Genomic DNA, 22,040 nt, shown 5'->3' on the forward strand with positions numbered 1-22,040 from the left:
TATATGCTATGTACAGTTTTAAGAAGACCACATGACGTTTCCATATTACATTAACATTCTGTGCATGTCCAGATCATGAGGGGGAAAAAAAACTAAATACATGAAATGCATGCATAACTTAATTATTACTTTGCTTAATATAAACTACTGGACCTGGATAATGAATTTTCTTCTGTGATATAACTACTGTTGTGTTAGCAATGGTTTAATGTGTTGAGCATCTGTTCTGTCAAAAGCCGATAAGGGAAAAACAAATTATGGGTATGCCCTGCTGATCAAGAGAACGCTGCCTTTATGCCAGTGACACACCGAAGGATTCAGTTACTCAGTGCGCTGTCTCTTGCTTCAGGAGACTTTCATAACACCTCGATCGAGACACCGTACTTCCATCTTTACGATTACGATCGCTTTTCCTAGCCCCACTGCTTCAGTACAAACCGACAAAACTCCTGCACGCTGTTCCCTTGATTTCTATTCGAGGCATTATTCTATTCAGGCACTTATGGACAAATTTATCCGGTGTGGAAACCTCATCGCCTCAGCCCAGTGCATCAGAAATGCAGTACCGACAGCCACAAGGACACAACAGCCTGTGTGCGCCAGCAGTTGTGCTCTTAGGAGGCAGCTGAATTGCTTTTGCTTGCAGGCCGTCCAGCCACACAGCGAGGGTTTGCCAGTGCCCATCCGATATTAGCAGAATCTGAAGTAGGCTTGGCAAGCAGTAAGCCCATGTTGTCTTCAGCAGTGCATCTGCTGCATAGACCACACTGATGGGCGTCAGCAAGCGGGACAGTGGCATTTATGTGTGGCAACAAGTGTCATAACCTGAGCAGTACTGCTCTTTAAATGATTGATTACAGCCTGACTCTGCAAACTGTACCAATTACATTTGGGGGAGGGGAGTGGCTTGTGGTGAAGCAGAATACCCAGACAGGACAATGTATGTTGCCTGTGACCCGTAGAGTCATGCCACTGTTGATCAACTAAATTTAATTTTTGGTCCGTTCTGTATGAGATTTGTTTTTAATGTTACCTGCACCTGTTTTGACGCTCCAAAAATTTTACACACTTGTATTTGATTCTTTTGTAAACATCACTATACAGGGTTTTCATTGTAAGGGACTTCACCCTTTAAATGATGCATGTAGTTAGGACTGGGCAACAACCTTAATGATAGATATCAAATATTTTTTTAGCACGATAACATTCACCACCGCATAATCAGCATATATAGAGACGCCGACTTAACTTGACCACAGGCTTGAGCCCTTCTCTAGTCTGACAGCATGTGAAATACTTTTGTGGAGAAAAATGCGTCACTCCTATTGGGTGTTGATAGGACGATGTAGCTTTCACGCGTTTGACAAAAATATGTCGCATGATCACGCGCAAGGTGCATGGCCTTGCTGCTGATTGGCAGTTTTATCAACAGGCAGTAGATATGAGGGCAATTTTTTTTTTTTTGCTCCCCCTTTTTCTCCCAGAAGCATTTCATGTGGCCCCTATAATACAGTGGTTCAAGCATTAGTATAATCAAATAAGGAAAATAAAGGAGTAAAGAAAGTCTGTACGGCATGACTTCAATGATTGTTACTGCAATAAAAAAAAATAAAAAAAAAACTATAACAAATTATCACTTTATCGGCCCGCTCTAACGCAGTGAAAATAGAGAACAGGCCGAGCTGTTTTAAGTGTCATTGTTCCACAATTTGTTTGTCAAGTTAAGAGACAGCAGGGATTTTAATGACTTGATGGCTAAATTTAGTGAGTTTGGAGAATAGCATGCTACCCTTAAAATTCCCAATAGTCTTACTTTAGATTGTATTTCTTGTTTTTCACCAGGTAGCTCCAGTTTTTGTAGCCATTTAGTATTTGATCATTTGTGTCCATTTTATTGGAGAATCCCTCCTATTTATGGATGATATTTTAAAGCGTATTGCACCAGTACTGGAAAAATATTGGTAAATGGAATTGCCCTCAAGAATACTTCAGATTTTAGTCAGTTTTGCGAATTTACTCCTGATGCTAATTTATAGTTAATCCGATTCAGTTTATCAGAAATGAGTAATGGACACATTACATTTAATTTCTGAACTAAACCAAAGGAATTTCCTCTTGACCAATAACATGGCAGTGATTTATGGAAACAACAAAACCAAACGGGCTAAATGTTGACTCGTACCATCTACTGATGAACAGGTGGGTTCCTTTTGCCAATGTTTTTTGCCGATTTTGAGTTGAACTAAAACATTTATCACCTACAATTTAATGGTTTAATATCTTCAAAATGGGGCTCTGTCTTGAGTTACTGATATTATTTCAATATCATGGCACTCTGGGCCTGCTATCTACATAGTGATATCAATCAAATTAAAGAGGATTTCTGAAGTGGCATCATTTGGAAATGAGTGTGAAAAATTAAATGCGATAGCTGACCCAGTTGAAGCATTTTGGCCGATGTTCAGTAATGCCAAGAATGTGTGTGCATAGTCAGAGGACGTCATCAGCATAAATAGGAAATTAATTAATCATGACCGAGAATGTGAATCAGTGGGTGTTATTGGGGCACATTTTTCTTTTGTGTTTGTGAAATCACAGAATTGGCATTTGGAAGTGCAATTTTCGTCTCTGAAGCTGGATAAACTGAAACATGCCTTTTGGAAAAACAAGCAAAACAGGCTTCCTTTACAGTTGGTTGTGTAAGATCGTAAGGATGCCCTCTTTACTGATTTGGAGTTGCAAGGACTGGGTGGGGTTCCACAATGACGCTCATAATACACGTCATATCAGTTGACTCACTTGGTTGCTGCAGGTATCCTGTACCCATGACAACCAGTTAAACATTTCACAGATAATGTGGTTTCTAGGGATGGTAGCATCTTTGAAATGCATTTTTAATGCCATTACATTTCACCTATTCCTGGATCATATTCACAAACTTTTCTAAATCTTTTGTTCAAAAGGTTTTTATGAGATGCTGTCCAACAGCTCATTCCCTCAATTTCATGAAATATTCTTTTTAGGTATCGATAGTGGCTTCTGCTTTAGCAATAGCACTCGCAACATTGATATTTGGGACCTCCTTTTTATGGTTGCAACTCAGTAGATGCACTGCACAGCACTCTTGGATAATTTGTGGATGCGGTTTGGTTTGTCTATTCCTGTGTGGAATTTGAATGAGTACATTGTGTACACCAACTTCTTGCTAACCTACAGACATGAAACCAGCCTCCCAATGCATTTTGGGTACTGTAGGCAGACCGGAATAGCAGAGCAGTCAGAAGGATCACATTTATGCTAGCTGATCAGAATAAAGTTAAACGGTTCAGGACCACCACCTGTGCTTGCATTGCAGGGCTTGAAATTTAAACTTTTTTACTTTGTAGCACTGGTGCTCCCAACTTCAAAAAGTTAGGAGCACCCACCAAAATGTAAGGAGCACCAACAATATATGCAATAGTTTTTTTTATTGATAAAAAGCGACAATATAACAGTACGGTTTACAAGTAACAGTTAAACTGTCAGGCTTAAAATGTGTCGACTCCGTTGCAAATGCACTGTTACCTGTGATCTCCATCCCACAGGGTTTACAGTATGGGGGGTGGGGGGTGCTGGCGCGAGGAATTGTGTGTTATGCATTCAAACGACAAATAGCTTCTAGTCACATTAATACCACTAATTAAATCAACCGCCAGTAAACTGCATCGGAGAAATTAGCTGTTTCAACTGGGTCGCTACACAAAACACTACGAACGTTTCTAAAAAAAAAAAAAAATGCCGTAATCGTTCGCTTCAACTTCTCAGCTTTCGATAACGCTAATAATTTGATCAAACTTTTGTCTTCAGGTAACATTAGTTAACGCGTTAGCTCTCCTTGTCGCGTGACAGTGGAGTGCTGCGAAGGGGAGTGATTGAAGGCTAATATTAACCAATCTAAAATCAGCATTGAAGGTAAGAATTTCAAGCTCAGTTTGGTTGGTTAGAATGGTCACTGTCAGCTCACGAGGCACATACTGAGTGTACTAACTAGCGAATGTACAGAGAAAGGGACGTTCGACTGGAAAAAGAGGGGAAAAAAGGTTGCACCAGAACAATTATTTGCACTCGCACAAATGCTCCCAATTATATTTCGAGGTCGCACAGATTAAATTTCGGGAGCATATGCAACCAAAATGGTCGCAGTTTCGAGCCCTGCGTTGGGAGAACATATGGAGAACAAAGGAGAGACAGGCATGTTCCTGGGAGATATAAATCACATGCCCATTAACTCTCACTTAAGTGCGTCGGCGCGTCATGTGCTTACGTCTGTATGACATTCCTGCAGAAAAAAATTGGCTCACTTCCACAGTTTATCCAGCTGCTTGCCTGCCTGCTCGATTTCTGGGTAAAGGACAGCATATTTTAAAAAATGATTAAATTGACCCTTTAACAAGATTGATAGCTGCATATTTGGTTTAATACAATTTAGTGTTTCGTCACTTACCAATGTATACTACTGTTGATTTCTTTGTCTTTAGTTTAACTGTATTTATTAGGTTCTGTCTATACAAGGAACATTTATTTGCTGTTCATATAATGCAACTGCTGAGCCAGTAGAACAATGGCGGTGCGGCCTGTTGTTAAAGCATTGAAATCAAATCTCAGGTGGAAGGAGATTGTTTACAAATGACAATCTGTTTGTGGCAATTTTTAAAATTTCAAATTTGTCCTTTGCACAGGGTTAAGGTGGTATTGTAGGTGCCATCTGCAATAACCATACATAAAGCAAAAGAGCACATGCTTTACCTTTCCCTGGAGCAATGGCTTCTGTGATATGGTAAAATGCGAAGCACGATAGACTGCCATAATGGTCCAGGCTGCTCTCTTGAGATGCCTCGATGCGAATGATGTGTGGTTTAAATCATTAACGTTTCTGCAATCCCTCAGACCCAGCGACGTTCTGACAAGCGCTCAGGAACATTTATGACTGCCACGTCTGCCACTCTACAAGACGCGTGTTAAATCATGCTTTCGGGGCTGCAACTACCGTGGACACTTGTTGCTGTTGCACCGTTTTTCAAAATCACACATTAGCGTAGACAGGGATGTGAATGAAAAAGCAGAGGAAATTCTCGGTATTGGTCGTAGTGCAGCTATCGGCCCCGCAAACAACAAGCATGTTTTCATGTGTATATTTTAATCTTTGAGGTTATGTAACCTTCAACTTTCAGATGGACCCTGTTCAGAATTTTCTTGACTTTATTTTCATTTTTTTTTTTTTTTTTGCAGCAGGAAATTCTTATGCCTCTGGTAGACAGAGCGGTTATTCTGTGGCACCAGTGAGAAGCTGTAAGTTCTGTGTTCTGACAAGCTTTTTGCTAAGGGAAGCTCTGCATTATATGCATGAAGTTATAATGAAATGCAGTTTGTGCCCACACATTGGGTGTGCCAATTCTTTACAAATATCAATCTTCATTTATTTACTTATTAATTTTTTTGGAGAGCACAAACATCTGCAATTTGATTACTGGGGTGATTTTGCTGGCTGGTGATTTGGAAAAGGGCGGGTTGGGTATCTGCTGATTGGAGCAGCGAGGGGGCTTGCTTTTTCAACTTTTGGGTGGGGGTGGGAGCAGGGGCAGCTGCATTTAATGTAGCAATGGGTGCTGGCTTTATGTAGCTTCAGTAATCACACCGCTTGGATAGGCCTGAGACGTAGGCCTTAAAGTAAGCAATTCTGAGCGCAAGCCATTTGGCAATGCCTTACCTGTGAGATTTTCATGTTTATTGTATTTTCCTTAAAACTTAACTGAAATCGCAGGGTGTGGGAGGAGGTGGGGCGGGGCTACTTTTAGAATGAGTGACAGGCAGTGAAACTCAATAAAAATGTTATTTTTCTTCCTTCACTGTGTGTTCTATAGTTTTGATGGAGGGCCTTTCACTTTTGCTCAGGTTACCCGGGATACCCTCCGCAGGAGCTCCCCTTTTCTCAGAACTACTGTGGCGGCTGGCCAGACAGAAGTGGTATACCTGGACGTGCCTGCATGTGATAGGGCTGCAGCACTTTTAACTTGTCCCAGCTCGTTCACCCCCCTTGTCTCTAAACTCTGTACGTGTGGTTGCTTTTTAATGGACCAGATCTAAACGAGCTCAAGCGCTGCAGCTGACTCGCTTCTGACATCATGCAATTATGGCAACGGCTTTGGCACCGGGATTCGTGTTGGTCACAGCCTGGGTATGGGCAGATGGGAGTAAGGTGTGCACTCTTACAGTGCATGTCTACGACAGGGTTTATACCAGGGATGTCAAATTCAGATTCTCAGGGACCACAATGTCTGCTGGCTTTCGGTGTATTTCGGCACTTAAGTGGTTAGTCATTTGATTAGGCCACACAACTTGTTTCCAATGCCTAAATTCAATTCTGGTTGAAAGGAAACACCTGAAACCTTCTTGCGCTGCAGCCTTCCAGGAATGGAGTTTGAGGTCCCAGGTTTATGCACTGGTTGCCTCTTGGAATGTAATACTGTCACTGGATGGGATTGACTCTTAGCTGTTTTATCTTAATAACTGAAGTAACTGATAACCTGGCAGCCTGTTTCTGTCACCAGGCCATTATTACAAAGTGAATCTGAAACTCCTTAATATTACAGTTTAACACCTTGAAGTCATTTCCATCTGATTCTCTTCAAATGCAGGAAGGATCTTCATTTAGTGATGGAAAGTCATATGGTTGGCCTGGCTTACAGCAGCAGGCCAATAAAACAAGCCAAATTTGGGGGTTCTTCCACTTGGTCCTTCTCTGCTTGGCAAATGGGTGTTCAGTTGCATCTTTGAGACTTCACCCAGCCCAACTGGCAAGGCTGTTTAGGCAAAGTACTCTCAGGCTTGGTGTTCCAAAATTTTTTAAATGTGAGACAAGCTGCCCAACACCTCAGTCCTTCACTTCAATTAAGTATTCTATTTGGGTGTTAGCAGTGACATCTGGGCTAGCATTACTCAGGCAACATTGCTATTTGGGACCACCTTTTTGTGTTTGCAACTCATGCACTGCACAGCACACAACATGAGAATTCTAATGGCTTTCAATTATAGCTAACAAATTGAGTGCATATGACCTCAGTGGTAGAATCATAGCCTTAAGGTACTGTATGGTTTAACAAACTTATGTCAGCTGACATTGGACTTTAAACATTGGCTGTCGGATGCCTGTGCAACTTATTGAGTAGCTGCTCTACAGCAAATTCATCGGCTGGAAAGCAGTTGCCCTGCACTGGTGTGATTTAGACCACATTTAGAGCAACTTGCCGCTGCTTTTGATATTTGGTAGCAATGGCATTATGGAGACATCATATCCCATAATTCATTGCATAGTGCTCTTATACACTTTGATGACAACAGAGCATAGAGTGTGAGAGAGCATTGAACATAGTGTGTGGTGGAGAGCAAAAGCATACCATCAGTACTGCATAAAAGGTAGCATTGTAAAATTGGAATGTTCTCTGAAGCATTTGCCAGTGGTGTGACTGATTTTTATACATCCTGTGGACCTCTGCTGGGAAGATAGCCCTGCAGAAATCATAAAGTATAATAACAAGAACAGGTCATTGGGGTCATCTAGCCTTTCCATTTTCCTGTGAACCCAATTCATGCGATACAGATTCTTTATTTTTCAGGTTTCAGTCAGAATTTAAATTGACATTTTTCAGAGAAGTTTCGAGTTTCTGTGGTCTTCAAGTAGAGTTGATGTTGCCTTTTCTGGATTTGAAACTTTGCTATTCATATTCCATTTATTCTGGAAAGGTAATTTCAGTGAAATACTATATTGTGTGCTTTATGTAACAAAGTTGCCGTGATGTTGCATTTGCTAACATGCTTCAGCCACAAATGGGCAGCTTCTTGACTATGTAATATTGTCAGTTGTTTCAATGTTTAGTGCTATACATGCGAGCAGTTTATTTTAAAGTGCATGTCCGTTGAACAACAGTTGAAATGGCTTAATAGGCTAAGGGCTCCCAACCGCTTTAGCTTTTCTTCGTGGCTCCTGATTGGTTGGCCCTGGCGATCCTTTTCTGTAGCATGGACACAAACCTAATGTTTCCCTGAGCAAAGTCGACCAGTTGGCTGACAACCCAAATTATGTTTATAAACTTACCTAAAGTTTACTCACCCAAATCCAATACGTGGTGTAACCTAACTGTTGCTGAATTGCACTAAATACTGTGTACCTGTTTTAGTAAGTAAAAAAGGGCTTGAATTTTTCCAGTGTGTGTCACAATTGAGTGGTTAACATTTGCTCCTAGTCCCTTTGCTTAAATGAACTGGCTTGCTTTTTTGTTGACCCAATCAGCCATCTCCTTTTGGAAGCCATTTGTTGCTTATGAGCATGATGTAACTGTTCGTTTAAAGGCAGTAGTGAGGGCTAACTGACTCACCAGTGAGATACAGCTGTTAATTTGAGTTTCCACCCAACTCATTAACATTGGAAATATTCTGGCTAATTCTATATTGCTAATGGATAAAGAGACTTGAGACAGGGTGAGAAACACTGAATCAGTTTGTTGTATTTGTGGTTAAATTCTGTGGTAACCAGAAGGATAATTTGCGAGAGAACTCCAGGTGGGATTAAAATAAATTAATTCGATATGCCATTGTGGCATGACTACTCCAGAATTTACACTTTAGTCACTGTAGTTTCTGTGAAAATATAATTTTTTGGGTGTACCTGACTGAGGTCAGCTTCACAAACACCCATGGATGTGATTGAGGAGAACAGCAGTTTCTCAGCGTTTTAAAAAATTTAAAACCATTTTCAGAAGCCCTCTTCCCTGATTGGTTGAATGGTAGAACCATTGACTGTTGTTGACCATGATTCAGGATGTTGAATCATGGTGACACTGACACTGAAAAAAGTCTGCCCTATGTATGTGCCGCTGTGGTCTCCTGTCAAGACGTCTTGGGTGATTGGACCACACCAAAGTATCAGTGTGGTGTGAATTTGGCTTTAATGATGGAGGCTAAAACAACCTGCAGATGTTCATACGCGTCGTGTTTCTGCACCACTTTAAAGGGATGGTTCACATTCTGTTTTTGTCTTTACCATGACAGTTTTTATGCGCAATGTTCGATGCTCAGAAGTTTTTAGACCATACTTCAAGCAACTCCGGAGCCGTTTGTACAGTGGGCTTTTCTTTCCAGAGGCTGTACATATGAACAGATGACTTTTTAGTGTTCATTCACAATTGGAAACATAAGCAATTTGGATATTGTAACAGTACTTCTGTTCTCAATTGGCGCATGCTCTTCACTCCCATCAACCTGTGTAGTAATATTAATATAGGAATACGCTCCACAATTTCCTTGAGCACCAGTTTACATGCACCATAGGAAATGGTTCCAATTGAAAATAAGATTAAAAGTAATTTTATTTAATATTTTTCCTTCAGAAATAATCGCACAATATTCACATGTACTACCTCTGCAGCCATAACCTCATTGAAGTGTATTTTCTTGCTTTAGACCATGTATGTGCCTCACATGCTTTTATAAGTACTCCTGCTGGTGAAAACCTGGAAGGTTGGCCGAAATGTCTGGAAATATGTAAATTATCCTTCATTTCACACTAAAACATGAAACGGTAATATTTTTTAAAAACCAAAAGCAAAAGTGAACCATCCTTTTAAACACGAGAAATTCAAACCAGCCTTTTTTGCCCGATGAGCCTAGTGTACAGGCCCAGGCTGCATTGGTTAGTCTTCCTTGCGTATGTAGACAGGTTTATCCCTCCTCCAAGGTGATTCACTAGATGGGAAATGGACCTGCAGCCAATTTTTATGGAGCTCAGGGCAAGAAAGGGACTTCCTTTTTTTCTGCAGTCATGCTTGGGTCCACTCTGATTGGTGAATGTGTGCATTGCCCGCCCTCGCTGACTGACTGACTGACTTGTCGTCTTCTCTAAACGAAGATTCGCCTGGATGGGACGGCGGCCGCAGCAACGGCTTTGTGAATGGTTACCACGATGGCAGGGATAACCGCATGAATGGGGATCGTAACAGTTTTGGAGGACGCGGACCCACTCGCACAGACAGAGGTGGGCGTGGAGGATACCGTGGCAACCGGGGAGGCGGCTCCTTTAACCAGTCTCAGCCCATGCAACATGCAGGTTGGAGTGCAATGCTCTTATTGCTTATGGCCTTGAGTTGTGTTTTACTGTTAAGACCATGTGCAATGACAGTAAACATTTTTGTAGTTAATTGCATTTAAACAACCAACCTTTTTTTAAAAAATTCAGTTGCGATTGAGGGTTTTTTATTTTTTTAAATCCTGAAAATAAGTTCTCATGCAGCCCACTTCAGGAGGATTTGATATTGGTATTTTGGAGGCCATGTTGCCTACTTGCATGAGTATTGACATTTTGACCAATCAGTAGTGCAAATGTGTAGTGAGCTGCCAATCAGAGGAGGCAACCTTGCACACTAAAAATACGTAATGAAAACAGTGTTTCTCTGGACACTGTTATTGGAATCAGCTGGAGAGCAGATGAGTGCCATGGCTGTGTGAGACTGAAATGAACGCTGGACTGCACACATTTTAAGGATTGGCTTCTGCCGTTCTTCAGGATTTGGCTATGACAACAAAGATGGAGGCGGATGGAACGCCATCAAAGACAACAGGGATGCCTACACCAGTTTTGCCGGACGCGCCGACAGAGGGAAGTCCGCTTTCTTCAACGACCGCGGGTCTGGCTCGAGAGGAAGGTAAAGGATCGACGGCTCGTTTCAGCCGCAGAGAATGCCAGCACGCGGGGTCACCGGGTTTCATCTCCGTTCATTGCAAGTCCCCATTAAATGTCTTCCTTTGATCTTCCTTTGAGCAAATGATGTTGGGTTTTGGAGTTCCTTTGCAGTATTGTGGTTGATTCATGTGCAACACAAGTCTTCCTGTTAGAAGGCTAACTCCAGTGAAAAGGATTAATTTGCAAGTACCACAAATGTTTCAGAGTGAAGTCGTCATGTTTCCTAAATAATAGATACTGTGTTTAGATGTCTTATGATGATTGTACTACTAATAATAAAGAACAGAACGGAACTCGCACATGTGATCAAAGCACTTTCTAGGTAATGGAAAATAAAGATAAAATGAAGCCATGAAGAAACACTGAATTGATTCCTAGTAAACAATAGTGAAGTATAATGAAAAGTGGCAAAGTGGTATGTAAAACCGGTCATTTGATAAAAATATTGTTGAATTGAAATATCTTAGGCTGAATGCGGCTCTTTCCAAGCCGCCTAAACTGCCTATAGGAGAAATCCTAATAAAGAAAAACTAAAACGATCAGAAATGGTCCACAAATTTATTGGTGCAATTTCATTGAGAATGATACTGCATTTCACATTTTTCCAGTTTTGACTGCTTTCAAGTTCACACGCAACCTTAGACGCACTAAATGAACTTCAGCAGAATTGGCTTAATTGCATAAAAGAATGAAACGGACAGTGCCACTGACCGTGCGTGCCACTCAGACGTCCGCTATTGAAGTAGCTACCTTCGTAGCTAAATGCAGGGAGCCAACGTGTCGCATAGACGGTGGCAGTGAAGCAGGACTGACTGCCGTCGCTCTCACAAAGTCACCACTTAAAGCCTACTTTGTGCCAGGAAAAACCGTGAATGAGGGTGTGGGTGGTGTTTAACAGAAGCCAGGATTACGATTGGGGGTGTAGGTGGTGTTTCACGGAAGACTGATGAGCTGGTGGTGTTTTGCAGTAGAGACTGGTTTCTGAATGGGTGTGCGGGTGGTGTTTCTCTAGGTATGAGCGCCCAGGGTTCGGCTCCAGAGATGGAGGGAACAGCCGCTGGGTGGAGGACTCCAGGGATGAGGAGGACTGGTCCAAGCCCACGTCCCCCAACGAGCGCCTGGAGCAGTGAGTGCACCGGACTTGCATGTCTCACACACGCGTGACCTCTCCCGCGCATACGTCCTTGTATTCTCTCGCAGTTGCTCGCACTGTCGCTCGCTTTGACAGCATCTGGAACATCATCCTACCCAGTGTTACTCTTTCCATGTTGACTGACCCAATTCCGTTCTACTCCCCCCCCCTTAGCGAGCTGTTCTCGGCAAGCAACACCGGGATCAACTTCGAGAAGTACGACGACATTCCTGTCGAAGCCACTGGCTCCAACTGCCCTCCCCATATTGAAAGTGTAAGTCCCCTGTCTGAAACCGCTCTCTTTGGGGGAGCCTGAGCCAGATGTAGAAAGGCAGCAGTCCAAAGGATTTATTGAATTTTATCATTAAATGCATCTCGTTTTGTTTGCGTTGCAGTTCCATGACGTCGACATGGGGGAGATCATCATGGGGAACATCAATCTGAGCCGCTACACCCGGCCCACCCCGGTGCAGAAGCACGCCATTCCCATCATCAAGGCGAAGAGAGACCTGATGGCCTGCGCCCAGACAGGTCAGTAGGCCAGGGGCAGCGCAGCACTGACCGCCCCGGCGTCCGCTACAGCCTCACGACTGAGAACGCAGCGTCTGTGCCCGCGGAGAGGAGGCTCAGACCTAGAGACTGTGTGACCGCACGCTGTGGCGACATGTTGAAATCTTCACCATTTGGGTCCTTCATGGTGTACTCGATGTTTACTTCACTGGCCGTGTGATTGACCGTCGTTCTTATTCTTCCTCCGTTCTACAGGGTCTGGGAAAACCGCAGCGTTCCTCCTCCCAGTTCTGAGTCAGATTTACACTGAAGGGCCAGGGGAGGCTCTGCAGGCTGCGAAAGCCAGTAGCCAGGTAGCGTAGCGTGCTAATCAATCAAACAAACTCACTCACTCACTGACGCGGTAGGCAGGTAGTGTGCTAATCAGATGCACGCACTCGCATGTTAACGCAGCCCACGAACACGAACCCAGTAGTGTGCTAGTAACACACATACACCCACTCGCTAGCTCCGCCAGTAGCCAGGTAGTGCGGTAATCAGACAAACTCGCTGAATCATAATGCACATAAATAAATGCACACACTTTGGCACAGCCTGTTGCTAGGGAGCATTCTGAGAAAACAAACACACTCAATGACAGTGGTGCCAACTCACACAGCTAGATCGCTTGCTAATACGACTGGTCACTCAATTACTAACACAGCCAGGAGCTTGCTACTGTGCTAATACAGCTGCTCACGTTCACTTGTCTGGTGACATGTCCACATGCATTCTGATGCTACGTTGAACACACAGCACTTGAGTCATTTATTGCTTTTTCATGACCCTTTCAGGTGACTGCTCACTTGGTCGGTTGTGGTTGGTTTACAGAAATATTAATTTATTCTGTCTCCCCCTACAGGAGAACGGAAAGTACGGCCGGCGCAAGCAGTACCCCATCTCCCTGGTCCTGGCCCCGACCAGAGAGCTCGCGCTCCAGATTTACGACGAGGCTCGAAAGGTAAGGACCTCCGGGACGGCAGACCACTGCAGTGCATCTGCATTTTACTGACGTCCTGTCTAACGCACGGTTCCTGTTTTTAGGCTGGACCACAACAGCGGGGCCAGCCCTATAAACGCGAATATCTGTGACTGACTGACAGTGATGAAAGTTACACCATTGGTCGGCCGGTCCAGCCATATACTAGATTTTGACCTTGACCTTGTTTCCATTCTGTCTGTAAAACCGCATTGTGACCGCGTGCCTTCGCCTCCCCCATAGTTCGCGTACCGCTCCAAAGTGCGCCCCTGTGTGGTGTACGGAGGGGCTGACATCGGCCAGCAGATCCGGGACCTGGAGAGGGGCTGTCACCTGCTGGTGGCCACGCCCGGCCGTCTGGTGGACATGATGGAGAGGGGAAAGATAGGGTTGGACTACTGCAAGTGAGTCGTCTTCAAGTACTGCATCGCTGTGATAGCTGAGGCTTGAGGGAAGATTATGGGTAGGTTTTCGATGCGTTAAGATAAACGTAGCCGTCCGGCTGAATTAGAGGTCTATTCAATTCTGGAAATGAAATTTCTATAGACATTATTTTTGAGATTTTCCAATGCATTCCTTTTCATTTCTTGAATAGACTTAATTGAAATGGGTTTGGCCCCTGTTGGACCACTTATCTGTTAGGCTAAAATTTTGTTTGTCAGGCATTTTGCGTATTTATTTTCATCATCATTGTTATTAATGGTAGTGTTCATTAACATTATCTTTCCCAGTATTTGTTGTAATATGCTCGGCATAGTTGTTAGCGTTGTTGTTATTTTGTTATGAGTGCGTTTTTCCCCCCTCAGCTATCTGGTTCTGGACGAGGCTGACAGGATGCTGGACATGGGGTTTGAGCCCCAGATCCGGCGCATCGTGGAGCAGGACACCATGCCCCCGAAGGGCCTTCGCCACACCATGATGTTCAGCGCCACCTTCCCCAAGGAAATCCAGGTAACAGCGGGGGCCCCAGGAAAAAAACAAACCGCGAAACAAAACCTCCGGTCTGGTTGTTTTTTTTTTTTCTGCTCGGGGTCCTGACCTGACGACGTGTTGATTCCAGATCCTGGCCCGGGACTTCCTGGAGGAGTACATCTTCCTGGCCGTGGGCCGCGTCGGCTCCACCTCCGAGAACATCACCCAGAAAGTGGTCTGGGTGGAAGAGAGCGACAAGAGGTCCTTCCTGCTCGACCTGCTGAACGCCACAGGTAGTTACCGGCTCGTCAACACCGTGCCACATTGTTGGGTCTGGGAGTGTTAGAGTTTTGTGCACACTATGTTCTAGATGTTGTTACACGTGCATGCATGTGCAGGTGGGTAACGATGAGGTTCAATGTTTGTTACGGAAATGGAACTTCCTTTCCCTCAACTCCCCATTTAAAAAAAAAAAAAAAAGCAAAACAAAGTAATATAATTATACATTTCTGTTTTTAACATGCATGGTTGTGTGTATGCCTCTCTTAAGTAGCATACAAACAGGCACAGACACATCCTCTGGAGTTGCTTTATCATGGTAGCCACCAGGAAATTACTCTTCAAAAGGCATTTTTTTAGGGATACCATGCAGTTTTTTTTTTTTTTTTTTTGGTAGTTACACTGTTTTATGGTTAAAGTTGTTTTAGTCCTGCTGTGCACTGCATAAAGTTTATCGCAAGGTTTGGTTTTATTCAAAGTCATTCCCAGTGAGGTTCAGGAAAATGCCAGTGAGGGCCCAGAGAAACCTGGTAAGTTGGCACATTTTTAATACAAAGTGGTAGTAGAATGCCTGCCTCATTTCACTTAAATTTTCTTTGGCCAAAACTTTGTCAAACATTTTATTTATTTATTTATTTGAAATGAAACCCAAATTCAGAACGACAGTAACGCATGACAGCTGCCCTTTTAAGGAGGTCCTCAGTCCAGACGTCTCGCCTATCATGCCGCCATTTTGGCTCTCACACACAGCCGTCCGCACCGCCGGTGTTTGGGAAAGGGAACTTTGTGGCTGAGCGTTACTGTCTGACACAGTCCGTCACTACATTTTCAACTGCCTGTGAAGTGACTTTCGCTTTTTTTAGCGAAAAAAAGTGCGGTCGACATTCCTGCCGTGGTGACATTTTGCTAACATTTGGTGGCATATTTATACAAAAATTAACTTCCCCGCAACTGTCTCTAAATGTTGCTTGGTGACCATTACTAAACCAATGCGATACTGCCCCGTTTGCTCTTTATTGGGCACTTGAGTTCTTGGAAGGTGTAAAACTGATTTTGTTTGCAGTTTGAGGTTTAGGCGGCAAAGATTTGAGATTCTGTTTATGCTCCCCCTTAAAAAAAAAAAATATTGCAGGGCATTAATGCGTGTCTGTGGGGTTTTAAATGTGGGGCCCCCAGGATGATGATTGTTTTGTATTGAAATCCACAGCTGAAAAACCAACTCCCATCTCCGTTGTGATGTCTCCAAGGTCTGCTGCCATGGTTACCAATAGAATACCTACAACAGTACATTAAAAATAGATTTAATAGGGCAGCGTGGGTTGCTTTTAGTTGGGCGTTCACCATGGCGACATGGCAATATTGAAGTAGGAACGGAACGTTACTCGCTGGGAGGCCCCGCCATCTTGGGGGGGGGGGCTGGGCTGCCATTAGCCAGACTGGTGTCGGGGACCCCGGGGGTAGGGAAGGAAGTCACTTCACGTGGATCTGAAATGCCTGTTTCTGTGTCAACCCACCATACCATCTCCCCCCCCCCCCCCCCACCAACCTTTTACACCCCAGCCTTTGCTGTGATAGCCATTAAAGAAAACCGACGCACTTTGTGACAAACATTGAACCCGACCAAAGCCGTGCAGGTGATTTGAATGGTTATTTAAAATAAAAAATTAAATTAAAAAAATGTAAAAAAAAAAAACTTAGGGGTCATCTCTGAGACAAGTTAGAGGCTCTTTCAAGTGATCCATTGGTATTTTGGTTACGCAGTACTGATTTTACTTAATGGTTGTCAGTCAAGGCAAAGAAAGCAAACCGCTTGTCATGCGTCTAGTCTGCTTTCAGTTGCGGCGTTGCGTTTTCCACGCAGAATGAGCTCGCTGGTCTCCCCGTGCGCTCGGGGGGGGCGTCCCTGTGGGAGGGACCCGTCCGTTTCCGTGGGAGACCAGTGAGCTCACGCCCTGCGCCCCGCCCCCTTTCACAGCGGCCGGTAGCTCCGTCCCTCTGGCGTGCTCAGAACTCTCCTCCTTTCGCAGGCAAAGACTCCCTCACCCTGGTGTTCGTGGAGACGAAGAAGGGAGCCGACGCGCTGGAGGACTTCCTGTACCGCGAGGGCTACGCCTGCACCAGTATCCACGGCGACCGCTCCCAGAGAGACCGGGAGGAGGCGCTCCACCAGTTCCGCTCGGGACGGTGCCCCATTTTGGTCGCCACGGCAGTATGTAGTTTGTCTTTAAAAAAAAAAAATATATATTCATCTGCTGTTTCAGATGCAGTGCTGAGTTTCGCGGTTTTTTTCTGCAGGTGGCTGCCCGTGGACTCGACATCTCCAACGTGAAGCACGTCATCAACTTTGACCTGCCCAGCGACATCGAAGAGTACGTCCATCGCATTGGGCGTACGGGCCGCGTCGGAAACCTCGGTAAGCACCGCCCCCCTCCCCCCCCCATTTCTTTTCAAATTTCTTACTTAATGCCTTCATGGCAAGTGGTCTAGTACTATGCGTTGTGTATGTTCATGATGGCATTTTTCACTTAGTGTGGGCTTGATCGTACTCAATGCTCGTAGGTGGCGTAGGCTTTAAAATGTCCGCCTAAATGTCAGGTGTGTGCTGTGGTACTGCTGCTCAGCGCAAGTTTGTGTTCTGTTCACGTCAACGGTAAATGGGATCATTAGCGACTCGTACGTTTGAGTTTTCCTGACGTTTGGTTTCCCCTTTAGGGCTGGCGACCTCGTTCTTCAACGACAAGAACAGCAACATCACCAAGGACCTCTTGGACATCTTGGTCGAGGCCAAGCAGGAGGTTCCTTCCTGGCTGGAGAGCCTGGCCTACGAGCACCAGCACAAGAGCTGCACCCGGGGCCGTTCTAAGCGGTAAGTCCACCGCCCACACCATGCCGACCTCACTGACTGCCCAGTCGCAAGGCCATTGAGCTTTGGCGGTGCCTTGGGGGTTTTTCCCTCTGCAGTTGCCCTTGTAACTCGAAAAACGTTTTTGTAAAATGGGCCCAGTGAGTTCTGACCTGAAGATGAGCAGCCTGTTAATCTTGCTCCTCTCTTTGTTTTTTTTTTTCCGGAAGGTTCTCTGGCGGGTTCGGGGCCAGGGATTACCGCCAGACCAGCAGCAGCAACAGCAGCTTCGGCAGCCGCGGCGGGCGCAGCACGGGGGGCCACGGGGGAAACCGCGGCTTCGGTGGTGGTAAGGGTTGGTTTCACTCCCCGTCTCTCCTTATTGGGGGGAGAGACGTTCTGGCGTTATATTCTGAATGTGTCGTCTGCATTTCAAATATTTAACGACTGCGTGCAATCAAAATAATTCTTTGGAAACATTTGAACGGTGCTCTATAAAGCCCACAAAACTGCCATAAGCATGATATGACATGATATGTCGTAACCAGCCATGGCTGCTTATTACAGCTCATGACCGGTATTGATTTTAGAGTGATTGAGTCTGCATTGAGATTGCATTATAGCCATGTAAAAACCTCTGTGTACGGTCATGACTGGGTTCAGATACCATGCTTATGGTGTTGTTATGGTACATAGTTATATGTAAAGAGCCAAAGAAAACATACTATGATTTGCATTTCAGCCGATCGGTGGTATATCTGTACAGAACAGATGCACCGTGTTAGAACTCCGGCTGTTTGCGTTCAGAGACGGCTCATTTTACAGCAAGAAGGAAATGTTACTGCATTAATGCTAAATGCCGTGTTCATAAATTTGGAGAAGCGTGTGCACGTCTATCTTCTGGCTTAATGGAAACTTTAAATGCAATGGGGGATACAGAGATTGCACAGGGTCTTAGCTGTGAAACTGTATTTCACATAAAGGTGGGTAAAAGGATCCACTGCGGTGCTCATTCCCTGCCCTCCTGTCCCTCAGGTGGCTTTGGAAACTTCTACAGCAGCGACGGCTACGGAGGAAACTACTCCCAGGTGGACTGGTGGGGAAACTAAGAGAGCCCCCATCCCCAAGATGGAGGTCACCACGCCTAGCTGAATGGAAACCACATGTAACTTAGCCAGACTATACCCTGTGTAGCTTCAAGAACTCGCAGTACATTACCAGCTGTGATTCTCTGACAGCGGTCTGAAAGGGAGCCCGAAGAGACTGAACGAAAGCCCGCGAGAGAACCAGAGCGTCACAACCCGTAGATGAGAATTCAAACATGGCTGCTGATGTGAACACCCGAATAGTATCTTGGTCTCTAGTTTTCCCACTGCGCATCATTTTTCTCTGTAAACCTGAGGATCATTTGTTTGTTAATGTACTGTGCCTTTAAATTTAGACAGGATTTTTTTTCTTTTTTTTTTCTTTTTCCTTTTATTTTTAATTTCTTTTTTAATTTTCAGTGTCATATTACAGGCTGACCTCGGCCAAGAGCTCAATTTTTTTCTAAGGCATATATAAAAGATCTCGTTCTAAATCAAACCTTGGCAAAAACACTGGGATAAAATGACTGAGTAAGTCATTATTCCATTTGAACTTCAAATTGTCACAAAGAAATCAGACCGCCTTCAATGTAGGCGAGAGCACAGGCGGCTCAGGGAACCATCACGGAAGTGTTAAAACGCTAATGATTCCTTGTGTGGCAACTGTATTTCACGGGACAAAGAGTTCTAATGTTTTGCTCACTCTATCCTGGATCGGCACCTATTAGGGATATGGTAGTCTTCAAAAAGAAAAAAAAGCCATTCCAGGTATGATCTAATAATTGTTGAGAAAAGAAAAAAATAAATAAGTAATTGGACACGCACACAAACACAGGTGTTCAGACACTGTTCTGGAATGAATTATTCCACTTGCAATTGACTTGACAGTGTTAAGGCAGCTAGTAAAGCATCACAAGCTGGCTGATTGAGCGATGGTGTTTCCTTTAAGTTCTTTTCTTTTTTCTTTCATTTTTACTTGAAACATTTAGGAGGCAACTGAAAAAAAAAAAAAACGTTTTTGATAAAGTTTCTTAAATTTTCTGAAAACGAAAAACAAAAACGAAGGAAGAAGAACATGCCTGCCGTAGCGTAGCGAAGACTGAATGGCTTCACGAGGACCACAACGCCGGCTCAGCCCCCTCGGCTGACTCGGCTTTAAATACGCATGCTAGTGTTGGTGTTTTTTGGTCAAGGAGATAAAAACAAATGAATTGTGCAGCAGGCTTAACGTTATTCCAAATTGTGTACACACATCTTCTCTTTTCAAGCTGCGTTGAATTCCGAAAGAGATTCTTGGCTTACTTGGAGGCGTCGCTCCTTTTCAGAGACAGGCTGTCCAGGGGGATTGCAGGGGTTCAGTACTGTAGAAGAGGGGCGGAAGGAGAACAAAGGAAGAAAACCAAACCAAACTGCACAGGGTTGTCTGCGAGAGTGGTAGAGAGTGCAGTTCAGGTGCACCACCATTTTAGTTGCGTTAGGTTTCCATTGCATACTGGCTGTGTATTCCACTTGATCAGGCCAAAGACAGGGGTTTCCCCTCCCCACTGCGCGTCGGCGCCGCGGGCTCCCAGAGTTCCCGGCCCCAGGACGCGCATCTAGAATCGCTGGCCGGTGACCCAGCGTCAGCTTCTCATTCACACAGAAAGCTGAGCGGAGGAGGAGGAGGAGAAAATGGCATTTAACTTAAGTGCAATAGATTTATTCTCAAGTGTGTTGTGCCTTGAAAAAAACTTTTTTTTTTTTTTTTTTAAAGAAATCAATTAGATGAAGCAGATGCCCTGACAGTATTGAGGTAACTTAAGGTGACTGGTGCTATTTAAGATAGGTCTAAACCCTTGTACGTTGTGCCCATCAAGTTTTACAGAGTTATTTTATTGCACATCTAGTTTTATATATAAATGTCTTGAGTACGTGTCCTTAAGCTTCCAAATATAGTGTGGAGATTGTGAAACGCAGCTTGTTTGCAAAAGGGGAAGGGTTCTTGATATTTAACCAGGATTTATTTGGGACCAGGGGGATTAGCAGTTGGGGAATTTAGCTATTTGCACACAGATTTCTAGATTCTACTTTTGCTGCTAGTTTTGTGTAATTTATTAATCCTTTTTTGAGAAATATTTATTTTTGTAAGCCTAAAAGTGATTCTTTGAAAGTTTCAAGAAACTTGACCAAAAGACAGTACAAAAACACTGGCGCTTGAATGTTGAATGTCACCCGTATGCGTGAAATTAATTTATTTCGGGGTAGTGTGAGCTTTTTAATGTTAGTCATATTGGACTCGGTCAAAATCCACACCTGCCGTTGGTCTCATGGCCAAAGGCTTCGTTAGAATATTCAATTGGCTATCAAAATTTGAAAATGTAATCAAACATGCCAAGGTTTGGATAAAAGTTATCAAACTATTAAACACATTTCCTATATGTATCAGTGCAAAAGTGTCCAGATTCTCCAATTTTGTTTTCATTTTTTATTTTGTTTTATTTTTTCTCCAGTGAATGTCTGGCACATGGCAATCTTAAAAAAAAAAAAAAACAAAAAGAAACATGTGGTTATTCTCTATTGTTGCATTAGTGTATTTGGCATCTCTGATGTTTGACTTTTCGAAAGCATTTAGCAAGTCACAGCTATAGCAATAAGTCTTACGGAATAGAGGAGAGCCGGCTTGGATCATAGGAGAAACAAAGTTGGAAAAGCTTCCGGCTTGCTAAATGTCTGAAGAGCAATGTCAGAGCTCATTAGATTTAGTATTTGCTTTATGTACTAGTTTAGAAGCTATGCACTGCATGAGAAGACTCAGCTGTGCGTTTATTGTATGATTTTATCGAAATAATAAAATTTGAAATGCAAATACTTTACAAAATCAAGCATGTTTTCTAATACATTGTATTAATGTAGAATGGTGAAACCATTGTAGCGGTTGTTCATAATGTGACTGCACCATTAGGTTAAGTTGAAGTTAGTTGAAATCCAGTAGAGTGAGTTTGTTCTTCAGTATAGGAACTTCATTTTTAATAAATACCAGTGTCCTACATGGCTTCTGGGGTTCCTTTTGATGACTCTTAAATGTGAAGTCTTGTCTTTGGTGTTAAACGGATGCATGATAAACCAGTTATGACCAGGTCTGCTTCTGAAGTGTGGCAGCATACCTCCCACTGGTGCCAGAATAGAGAATGGCAATGAATAATATAAAAATATACTTGATGTAAACACACAGCTTTTTCATTGTTTTTACATATGTATAAAGCACAGCATAGTCATTGGTTTTATATATTTAGGCATAAAATGTTTTGCCCTTGTGTACCATTTTTCAGGCATGATAAGCGGGACGTTGTAGTAATGTGGCACCTGTTGCTCGTTCCCACAGCCTGGCCTTGCCACTGCTAGCTCATGAAAAGGGATGGCGGCGGCACTGCTGTTTTCATCACTCATCTGCGCTACTGTCCCAGAGATTAATGGCCCGGGGATTAAACTTAATGCATGTGGTAATGCGCCCT

The 22,040-nt window shown here is 43.7% G+C and overlaps 2 protein-coding genes across 15 annotated transcripts in view; one reads left to right on the forward strand and one right to left on the reverse strand.

The window, feature by feature from the left end:
• The window catches only part of rpl8 (ribosomal protein L8), a 19,037-nt gene extending 16,935 nt beyond the window's left edge, over window positions 1–2,102 (reverse strand). Inside the window, exon 1 of the mRNA XM_064326969.1 lies at window positions 2,091–2,102. The gene's annotated coding sequence lies outside the window, so the exon portion shown is untranslated. The remainder of the gene's footprint in view (window positions 1–2,090) is intronic.
• Window positions 1–21,580, forward strand: part of LOC135250547 (ATP-dependent RNA helicase DDX3X-like) — a 25,512-nt gene extending 3,932 nt beyond the window's left edge. For 2 of the 14 annotated variants that reach the window (XM_064326958.1, XM_064326963.1), the window contains 16 exons: window positions 9,941–10,138; window positions 10,595–10,733; window positions 11,784–11,897; window positions 12,078–12,177; window positions 12,299–12,434; window positions 12,669–12,766; window positions 13,315–13,413; window positions 13,675–13,835; window positions 14,238–14,382; window positions 14,492–14,636; window positions 15,102–15,152; window positions 16,650–16,831; window positions 16,918–17,035; window positions 17,335–17,488; window positions 17,695–17,819; window positions 18,500–21,580. In XM_064326958.1, coding sequence (XP_064183028.1) covers window positions 9,941–10,138; window positions 10,595–10,733; window positions 11,784–11,897; window positions 12,078–12,177; window positions 12,299–12,434; window positions 12,669–12,766; window positions 13,315–13,413; window positions 13,675–13,835; window positions 14,238–14,382; window positions 14,492–14,636; window positions 15,102–15,152; window positions 16,650–16,831; window positions 16,918–17,035; window positions 17,335–17,488; window positions 17,695–17,819; window positions 18,500–18,573 — 2,039 coding nt within the window. In that variant the 3' untranslated portion in view covers window positions 18,574–21,580. Of the gene's footprint in view, window positions 1–5,268; window positions 5,329–5,931; window positions 6,004–9,940; window positions 10,139–10,594; window positions 10,734–11,783; window positions 11,898–12,077; window positions 12,178–12,298; window positions 12,435–12,668; window positions 12,767–13,314; window positions 13,414–13,674; window positions 13,836–14,237; window positions 14,383–14,491; window positions 14,637–15,101; window positions 15,153–16,649; window positions 16,832–16,917; window positions 17,036–17,334; window positions 17,489–17,694; window positions 17,820–18,499 lie in introns of all 14 variants that reach the window. The other 12 variants (XM_064326949.1, XM_064326950.1, XM_064326954.1 and 9 more) reach the window with 12 other exon arrangements.
• Window positions 21,581–22,040: the final 460 nt, after the last annotated feature.

Source organism: Anguilla rostrata, chromosome 3 (genome assembly GCF_018555375.3).
Source record: "Anguilla rostrata isolate EN2019 chromosome 3, ASM1855537v3, whole genome shotgun sequence".
Classification (NCBI taxonomy): Eukaryota; Metazoa; Chordata; class Actinopteri; order Anguilliformes; family Anguillidae; genus Anguilla; species Anguilla rostrata.